General features: G+C 34.8%; 1 protein-coding gene across 1 annotated transcript; it reads right to left on the reverse strand.

The window, feature by feature from the left end:
- Positions 1-8,813: 8,813 nt before the first annotated feature.
- LOC126973721 (splicing factor 3A subunit 2) lies at positions 8,814-9,960 on the reverse strand. Its single transcript, XM_050821053.1, has 3 exons — positions 9,658-9,960; positions 9,312-9,575; positions 8,814-9,216 (listed from the first exon to the last, which is right to left on the reverse strand). Exons 1-3 carry the CDS (start codon positions 9,809-9,811, stop codon positions 8,849-8,851), a joined length of 786 nt encoding a protein of 261 aa, XP_050677010.1. The 5' UTR covers positions 9,812-9,960; the 3' UTR covers positions 8,814-8,848.
- Between the last annotated feature and the right edge of the window lie 973 nt (positions 9,961-10,933).

Here is a 10,933-nt window from a genome sequence, read left to right on the forward strand (position 1 = left end):
TCATGATTTGACAGACCTACAGATAGAAACGCGTGTTGGAACTAGTGTTGCCTTGTTGAATCGCTACAGAAATGAAGGAATATTGGATCAAATTGTGACATGCGATGAAAAGTGGGTTCTTTACTATAACCATGATGCAATGGCTGACCAGGTCAAACGCCGCAATAATAATAATAATCTTTATTTGCATTTTAATATAAATATATAATAGTGTCCTAAAGCAAAGCTTACCAATAAAAAGGTTATGCTAACTGTTTGGTGGTCTCAGCATGGTTTTGTCAACTATAACTTTCTCCAATCAATAACGGCAGATGTCTACCGTTGCAAACTCCGAACAATGATAACAAAGCTAGCAGTGAAACAGTCCCGACGCGTCAATCGATCGTCACCATTATTGCTCGATGATAACGCGAAAGTTCAGACAGAACCATTTTAAATCTTTAGGAACTGTAATTAGAAATCATTCGTCACTCTCCGTAGTCGCCAGACCTTGCTCCAACGGACTACCATTTATTTCGTGATTTGGACAATATTCTACGTGATAAAAAGTTTTCTTCTCAGGAGGCAGTACACAATGCTTTCATATAGTTTGTCGTATCTAGATCATCACAGTTATATCGGAAAGGCATAAATGACCTTACTATTAGATGGCAGCAATGTATATATAATAATGGTAATTATTTTGATGATTAAAAATTACCATTTCTTATATATTTTTTATTACACATATTATTCACAAACATACAACACACACCCTAAGTTATATATAAAATAGTTATTATTGTCATCATTAGTTGCGAAACCACCATTGTTTTTGAGGATTTATTATTATTATTAAATAAAAAAAAATCCAATTTTCAGTACAAATCGGCTATTTCATTCTTTTAACCCTAATTATAATATTATGCATCACTAAGTGTGGGGGTATTTCCAATTAAGTGGAAGATGGCAAAAGTTATTCCAATTTTCAAAAGTGGTTGTTTCAAGTATTCGGAAAAAAAATTGAGTCTTTAATTTATCCATACATATATGCTCAGTTAAGGGTTGTAGAAGTCAGCATCAGCACGGTTTTATAACAGGGAGATCTACCGATACCAATTTAGTTACCTATACCGAGATTTTAATTGACTCTGTTGACAAAAGAAAAAGAGTTAATGTAGTCTATACAGACTTTAGCAAGGCATTGACCTGGTTCCTATTTCAGCTCTCCTTATAAAATTATCAGCATATGGTATTACTGGGTCTATATTGGGCTGGTTAAAATCATACCTCTGTAATCGGTGTTTCTATGTTGTTGCAAATGGTTATGACTCTATAAAGTTTAACATAACATCTGGAGTTCCTCAAGGCTCGCACTTAGGTCATTAACTTTTTAATACCTTTATTAATGACCTGCCAAATAGATTTCATCACTCAACACCCTTCATGTTTGCTGTTGACCTTAAGCTCCTTAAGATAATTGAGGACTTTGAAGACGCTAAACTCTTACACAAAGATCTAAATCGATTGTATCATTGGTGTAAGGTTAACGGAATGGTACTTAACACATAAAAATGTTCTTGTGTATCGTTCACTCGGAATAATCCTGAAGTTAATACCAATTATTACCCTTACGCCATTGCTAATGTTTCTTTATAACGCCTAAATATAGTCACTAAATCCTCAAAGATGTTGGGTTTTGTCTTGAGGAACAGCAAAGTATTCCGAAATGTACACACCAAAATAGTTTCATAGAACAGCTTAGTAAGAAGTGTACTAGAGTATGGTAGTGTCATATGGAGGCCACATTATGCAACACACTGCCTTAGAATAGAGAGGATGTTTCTATAAAAGAGTCTTAACAACATCTATGAGAATCCAGATTTAGTTTCCAAAATTAAATTTGATGTTCTTTTTCGATATCCCCACAAAACTATAGCACTTCCTTAAAGACCTTTTCGAAAAGTGTTCTCGGCAATAACTCACCAATTTCCAGGATGTCTAAAATACTAAACGATAGTTGCAAACATTTGGATTCTTTCGGGGACTCACTCAAAACATTCCGTAGTAAAATTTTACTAAGTGATAAATTAAATAATTTGTAATATTAACAAAATATATTTAAATGATTTCAATTTAGCGAATCTGGTAATAAGTTAATACGTTTTTTAAATTATGTATAAGTACTTCATTTGATTATAACATATAAATATTTGTAAGCTTCATAACAATTGCATGCTGTATCTGCCTTAAAAGATAATGCATTTAGAATTAACTTTAGATTAAATATTGTATTGTTGCTTGAATAAATGTAATTTGCACTGGTGGATTGAATAAATAAACTATCTTTGCTGCAAAATATTGATACCTCAAGGAAGCCTTTGTGGATCTGCTTTCTGAAGAAGGGGAAATTATCCCCATAGATATATAGACTAAAAAGCCATAACCCCAAGTTCCTGTCCAAGTAAGATGATCCCAGTGCCTGTGCACAGTGGCCGATGTGATAGTACAGGTCGTGGATATTTTGATACCAAACTCTAACGTAGTACCGATCGGTGGCAGATTACAGCCCTGGTTCAAGGCGTCAGGTAAAGCAGCTGCTGACTGTAAAAAACAGGCATATCCGGTCTGGGTTTCAGCGCTGGTTACAATTAAAAGCTGCAGTGTTCTAAAGATTACCTATAAGCGGCAAATCAACCGTGTGAAATCAAACATGTTTGTCAAAATTGGCGAGCAGCTTTCACAGTACCCGTCCGGAATATGCATGTTTTGGGCGTTGTCGAAAACTTCTCTTGGTTACTTCAACCAGCAGTCCCTGCGGCCATTGCACATGAGTAATGATACTCTGGCCCATAGGGCAAAGGAGAAAGCTGATCTTCTGTGCACTCTTTTTTTGCCTACAACTTAGCTCTTGATGAAAACGGAGGAGCGTAGCCGACTATCTCTCCGTATCAGCAGTGCAATTCTCCAAGCAACACGACCTAGAGTTACAATTTTTCACTTATAATGGTCACTACTCAAGGTTGACAGACTATACATGTACTAGAGAGATTCACTGATCAAGTATCTACTGCAATGTTTGAACAAGAGCGTACTTTAAATGCTAACTGCGCTAAAAATCTATTGCTTGAGAACTATAACTCTCCTATAGGTACATGTCTTATAGATTTTATTTCCGAGATAGATTTTCATAGATCTCATAGATTTTATTTCAACTTGTTGCAGCACAATGGTGTTCGTAACTCAATTAATAAAACATTAGCTAGTTCTTGGCAATGTCGGTTTTATACAAAGTTGGACCTCAAATGTGCAAGAAGCAATATTTCTTTTCAGCCGATTACGATCTGGTCAATAGTGAAAAGATTTCTTGGACCGAAGTACTCTCCAACACTTTAGGCGTTAATGGCATGGTGTCACGTTTCTATTCAGAAATTAAGGGTAACTTATAAAAACCATATTTTTTATTATGTTGCTATTTTGGATAATTAAACTTTCTCTGTCGAAGCTGTTAAAAATAAGCTCTTAAATATTAACATAATAAGTAAAGATGCCGGAGCAGATCAAGTTCCGCCAATTATTATCAAAAAAGAGTTAAGCGTTTCCCTTACTATCATATTTAATAGATCGCAATTTGAGGGGGTTTTCCCTACGATATTTATTACAACAAAATACAATCAGTGTTGGGGTCTCCTTTTAAGCAAAGAGTTGCCTGTAGTAGGAGGCCTCGCTCTTCCATAGCAAAAACATAATAATAAGGTGTAATAATAAACAAGTTAATTAACCAAGGGAAAGAAATTTACTAACAATAATAACATACAAAAAATTTATTTATTTGTAATCTAAACTTAATGTGCTGTGTGTGTGGGTATGTGTATGTATGTGAACGAGTGTGTGATTGTATGTATTGGTGAGTGTGTGTGTTAGTTTTATTGTTTGTTAAAAATCTCTATTTTCTATGATATAATCAGTTACTTCATTAATTTTATTTTCACAGTGGCTTACAATAACATTATTTAATTGTGATGCCTTCCTATAAAATTCTTTAGTTTGCATCAATGATTTGTGCAAGTCTTGCTGGGTTTCCACTAGTTTTGAAATGTTAACTTTAGCATTAAGGAATTCTATATCTTCACTGGTGAGTACTGAATAATCCAGTTTTGATCGGCTAGATGAAGCAGTAGCAATTTGCTGTAGCTGTTGCCTCAAATCATGATATTTATTGCGTTTTTCATTTATTTCTCTCTTCCATTGCTGCTTTTCACTCATCAACTGGTCATAATACCTTAGTAATTCTTCTTTTCTCTTTTCATCTCCATCAATAATAGTTGCTTGACTGTCAAGAATATTGTCTGGTGCAGGCTGGGGCATTATTGAATCTCGTCTTTCGAAAAACGTCGACCTCTGTCTTTTGGGTGGTTGTTGTAAATTAGATACACCACTGGTATCTTCCATGACTGAATTTCCGTATTCCCTTAATTCCTTAAAATTTAGACTTTACAAAAATTGAAAATTCAAATTTACAAAACAAACCGAAACACCAAATTACTGTCGCTTCTATCGGGTTTGTAAATGACACTTCACTGTTCCACAGAATACTATAATCTAGAATACTAATTTTATTCGCATAAGTGAGATGAGAATAAAATAGGAGCGTGACAACTATATTATGTACCACAAAGGCGGCGAAGCCAGACACTACAATATATGGACAATTGGTCTTATATTACCTGTTTTTAAAGATGGTGATAGACGGGATGTCACAAAATATCGATCAATTTCAAAGTTGCCTATACTGGCAAAAATATTAGAGTCACTAGTTTGTCCTCATACTGAATATGAGGTCGACTTTAACCATGAGGCAGCATAGCTTCTATAAAAATAGGTCCAATTTATCGAATCTAGTTACTTATGTCGAAAATTTATCATCTCCAGTTGATAGAAATATTCAAGTACTTCGGACTTCTACAAAGTGTTAGACATAGTCGACCACAACCTTCTTACTGGCAAGCTACAGTATTATGGTTTCGTCGGAAATATTCTTAACTGGTTTGCCTCTTACCTAATAGACAGAAATATGACAGTAGTTTTGTGTGGCTTCGAATCTTCTATTTCTTATACAGAGAGCTCTGGAGTGCCCCAGGGGCCTATTCTTGGTCCGGTCCTTTTTAACATATTTATCAAGGACATAGTAGTAGGACAATTCAGAAGTTTTGCTTTACGCCGATGACCTGAAAGCATTTAGTGCGATCAACTCTGTAAAGGACTCCTACTTGATGCAGGATGGTCTTAATTGTTTAAGCCGCTGGTGTATTGCGAATAAAATGGTATTGAATCATAATAAATATTATCGTATTTCGTTTCATAGAAAAGTCGTCATCCGATTCAATTCAATCAAATGGCCATGATTTTTAAAATGTAAATTATATTAGAGACCCCGGGATAGTTATTGATCATAAGCTAAGCTTTATTGCTCATATTGATAATAAATATATTATGTAATAAAGCATCAAAATTCACGGGGTTCAGTAAGCTTAGCTCCAAAGGCTTTCGGAATTCGAAGACTAAATTATTGTTGTTTAACACTCTTACGAGTATCCTTGAGTATGGTTCAGTTGCCTGGACTCCTCACTATAATGCACACTCTATGAGAATTGAACATAATATACAAAAGCACTTTCCTTGTGAGTTTTGTTATATAAATTCTAGCTACTATTTCAGACTCCAACACTATAACTTATTAAGTTTTGGATTGTAGAAAACTATTAGGCCTATGTTTTTTTACGTAGACTTTTCAATGAAGCCTTAGATGCATCTGACTTACTTTATAAAATCTCTTTAAGAATTCCAAGGCTGTATAGTAGTGTAAAAATCTATATGCCTTTCAAAGCTTGTGTCTCAAAAACAAACCTAGGGCTCTCAGCACCTATCAATAGGATAATAATTTTATATAGTAGCATAAATAAAGTTCTTGACATTGATGTAGTAGGTGATAGTCTTCCTAAATTTAAAAAGAAGTTAACAGACCACTTCCGATCACAATATAGTGATGAAACCTTGTACCTTTTTAGTATTTTTATATTATTTTATTCTTACTTGGGTTATATATATATATATGTATAAAAGTTAACTCTAATTGTATGTTATTTGTTCATGGCATTAGAACCAGCTAGACGACTGCTACAGCTTGTTAGAGCTTATAATATCTTGACCCTTCTTTTTCTGCTTCTAACTAGTATCTGTTTTGCAAGCTGTGGCAATCTCTAAGTGGGTCTACAATTTAACATAATATGTTCCACATTTTGTTTAGTTAAGTAATGATTAATTGTAACCAGTTGATTGTTCTTAAATCAAATTAATAATAGATAAAACATTCAAAAAGCAGATATGCTTGAAGATAGAATACTTAGGCATTCCTTCTGTTTTTGGCCTGATAAAAACTCATGGCAACAATGCATTACATATTTGATTAAATCTAAACTTACAATATAAAAGTGCTGGAAGTGAAACCATGTTGCATTGCAATTGTACTGAAATATGTGATAACTGAAGAAGCATGGAGCGGTACTGGAGAGGATACTACAGATTAAAACACAATTGAATTCTGCCAGGAACTCTATGATGTCGAAGAGCAAGCTCACTTTTAATTGAAGATGTAAAGAAGTGTTAGCAAGGTACTGCTGCAAAAAGCTTCTCCTTAGCAGGAATCTATTCCATTCCTACGACGGCAGCACTGAAAATTTCGGGAATCAAGGAAGTGACACAACATTACTATTTAAAAATGTATTTATTGCTTTTCGAAGTATTCTCCGCAAAATTTGACACATTTTTCCATACGATTGAACCAACCATTCCATTCGGAAGTTGGGATCTCCAAAATAGCCGTTTTGTAGGCGTCCACAACTTCTTCAGGTGATGAAAATCTCTGACCACGCAATTTATTCTTTATTTTAGGGTAAGTATAGAAATCATTAGGGCTTAGGTCGGGTCTGTACGGCGGATGGTCTAATAATTCTATGTTTTCTTGCTCTAAAAACTCTTTTGTTTTGTGCGCGGTGTGAGAACTCGCATTGTCGTGATGGAGGATGATGCGGCGGTTGCAGTTCTCTTTACGGAGTTCAGAAACGACCTGTGGCAAACAAATGCTAGCATACCATTCTGCATTAACCGTTCTTTGTACCTCAAGAGGAATAGTCGCAACATGGCCGGTTTTGGAGACAAACGTGGCCACCATTTTTTTTGCAACATTCCGTGAACGAACAATTTTTGTTGGCTTTAACTCATATTCGAACACCCAAACTCGTGACTAGTTTTTTGTTTCGGGTTCATACGCGTATATCCAGGACTAGCTGACCCGGCTTAGCTTAGCTGAAACGTTGTTTTGCCATATAAAGTATAATTCACGCGATAGTTTTATAAGTAATAAAATATTGCCTATATTATAGCCTGTACATCATTTTGTTCTATTGTCAATAGTTTTTGCAGCGCACGCAAAAATAGGTTTTCGATTTTACACCTTGTGTTACAAAATAGCAATTTTATTACGGATTCCTAATTTTGAAAAAAAAAACATAGCCTATAGGCTATATATATAATATCGAGGAAGGCTATAGCCTTAAATGGACTACCCAACACTGAAAGAATCATTCAAATCGGACCAGTAGTACCAGAGATTAGCGCGTTCAAACAAACAAACACTGCAGCTTTATGATATTATTATATATATTATATAATATAGATTCGTCACTTCATACGATGTTTTATACAGCATTTGAGGATCCTGCGTGGGATCTTTCGAGAGTTCTGACGCACCAAGTAACGCGAGCCGCTTTTTGCTCTTCACAGAGCAATTGCGGTATCCATCGGGAAAACAACTTTTTTACACCTAATTGTTCATGCAAGATTATTTGTATTTGACTCATGCCAATGTCTAAAGTTGCCTGAATTTCGCGGTATGTCACATGTCGATCTTCCTCAATCAGCTTACGCACAGCATCAACGTTTTCTTTGGTGACTGTAGTTTTTGGATGACCTTGACGGGGATCATCACTGAGCTTGACACGTCCACGTTGAAATTCAGCAAACCAGCGATAAATTGTGGTTATGCATGGGGCTTCATCACCGAATGCAGAAATCATCCGGTCAACACACTGTTTTTGTGTTAAACCACTTCGAAAGTCATAATAAAGCATCCCTCTAGAATTTTCTCGAGTCAATTCCATTTTCTCAACAACAAAACAAGTTTGGCAAGACCTTTTGACAAGACCGAGAATCTTTTTTTAAATAAATAAATGGTATTTGATTTTTAAAACCAAGGAGTGGAGTATTCCATTCCCGAAACATTTAGTGCAGCCTATGTATTATATCTCCAATCTTAAAGCTAATGAGATTAATTATGACAAGGCCATAGTACAGTTGTGTGCAAAAGAAGAGGCTTGTAGAGTATGTATAATTGTAGTTCTTATGTATAATTTAATATCTACCCTGATTTAAATAAAATATGTGAAACACATCCCATGTTTTATTTGGATAAAAAGCATTAGCTGAAAAGACAGAGATCTAGCAAGATATCTTTGGAGGAGGTTAAAATATTTGTGGGGCAGACATAATTTTTCAGTATTGGCGCAACCTTTAATTTAATTAACCTGCTACAATTTTGTATATAAATAGAATGTTAATACAACATGATACAAATAGTAAAAAGTAATTATCAAAGTAATTATTTATATTATTAATATGGTAAACAATAGTTTTTGAAATGATTTGGCCAAGCAATAATTATACTAATTTGATTGTGAGGTAGATACTCAATGTAACATTAATATATAACACAAGACTTATAATACTTAAAAGCTTTATTAGTTCTTACATTCTACATTGAAGGGGGTGGTGGGGGTACTGGCATCAATGGTGGTGGTGGAGGCGCACCCATCATTGAAGCTCCAGGAGGTGGTGGAAGTCTCATTCCATGGTTCTCCCACATTTTTGGAGGAGCAGGTGGCAAACGCAATGGCTCCAACTTAAATGCAAACTGCAGGAAGAACTGCTTGGTGTCTTTGTTCCAATGTGTCCAAAATTTGGAATCATGCTTTTCAACTTCTCTGCTTGGAACTTTAAATGCAATTGTCTCATATGGTTCTGCGGCAAATAACAAATATTGCCACCTACGGTCTGGAGGTTCTATTTTTTGTTCATAAGCAGACATAAACCGATGTCTTGGCTGGACACCCTCAGCAATCTCTATAAATTCAGAATAATATAGTATTAATTGCCATTTAAACTTGACAGTCATATGAAAAAGGTATTACATGAGATAGTAATATAAAATAAAGTACCTGGATAATCTACTTGAAACAATAAACTTTGCTGGCCATTCTCTGGATCTTTTTGTTTAGTGACCCTGTAACCAGGACGACCAATTTTAACGAATTTTTTTGGTTCGATTCTGGGTTTTTCAGGGGCTAATTGCTGTGGTGCCTCCTTAGCTTCCTTGGCAGCTCTACGGGCTAAATTAGCCTGATGCTTTTTACCTTGAGTGTGCGCAAGATAACTACCCTCATTATTATGCAATGTTAGGCATAGTTTACATTCATATGAGCCTGAAAAATAATGACCAAATTATTGTTATTTTATACAGAGGTTATGTATTGTAAAATTTATTTTAACAGAGCGATAAGATACCTAAGTGATTTTTCATAAAATATGGATCTTTATTTAAATCAATTGTTTCTAAAGCCAACTGCCGTAATCTTTCGCGTCTATCCCGATTGCTTTCGGACCATGATGCAACACCGCCGCCGCCAGTTTTTCCCCCTGGTCGATTTTGGAAGTCCATTTTTATTGTTCTACTCTATTCTCTTGTATTTTATCTTCAATAAACTTATTCGAATATACTGCAAAGCACACTAAATATTAAAAATGCTGAAATGTTATTTACGTTCAGAGTTCAGTCTTTACTAAAAGTCGAAACTCAAAAGCGTAAGCAAGACTCTGAAGTCTGAAGCTCTACTCTGTCACTTAGCTGTCATTTGTCAAACATCACGCTGCAATTTCACGGAATTGAAAATAAAATTGAAGGTGCCGAGCCACAATCGCGCGTGTGTCAATATATGATCTAAATGCATATAAATATATGGTAATATATGGCAATATAGTAATAAATAATAGGTGGCAATATATGGTATATATGCATGAATTTTAAATATACTTAAATTTTATTAATTATTATTCATGCTAAAAATGATCAAACACATCAAATTATAGATAAGAACATTCTTATTCAATTAAAAAATAAATATTCTTTCCCACCAATTATTATTCGGCTATTCAAACGCACCACTTTTTGTGACGTCAGAGTCTAAACCAAGAATCTATATTGTACTAATAAATGTATGGCCGGTTTTTTCCTTCGGGTATACTGCGAAAACTACTAAAACGACCAGAATAATTCTTGTACCATTAGATACAGCGTGTTTCGGAGAACATTTTAGTATATAATTTGTTTGTAATTACTTATTTAGAATCTATTTTTTTTATCTAGAAATGCCTATAAATTCGGAATACAACTAATTTAGTCCATGACATTTCATTACATAATTATAGTTATAATTCATACAATGAGCGGGTGTGGGGTATTATCGGGTCAGCACTTGTCTTGTGTAAACAAATTTGTAACAATTCTGGTGAAATGTATTAAATTTAGTTACATTTTTTAATTTATAAAAGAATTGACTAAAGCAAAAACTTACTTAAAACTTTCTGGTGCCAAAGATACTTCAAATAGTGCACTAGATAAAGTAAGAGTTCCAAGAGACTCGAAATATTCGAGCAAAGTGGTATAAACAGTAATAATTTGACCGAGTGCAACGCAGAGCTGCTCGCATTGTCGGTGACGCAGTGCTCTGTGAACCCCTAGATAACTTGGCGTTGCGAAGGGACATCGCTTCATTCTGTGTTT

This window comes from Leptidea sinapis, chromosome 30 (assembly GCF_905404315.1).
Source record: "Leptidea sinapis chromosome 30, ilLepSina1.1, whole genome shotgun sequence".
NCBI classification, from domain to species: domain Eukaryota; kingdom Metazoa; phylum Arthropoda; class Insecta; order Lepidoptera; family Pieridae; genus Leptidea; species Leptidea sinapis.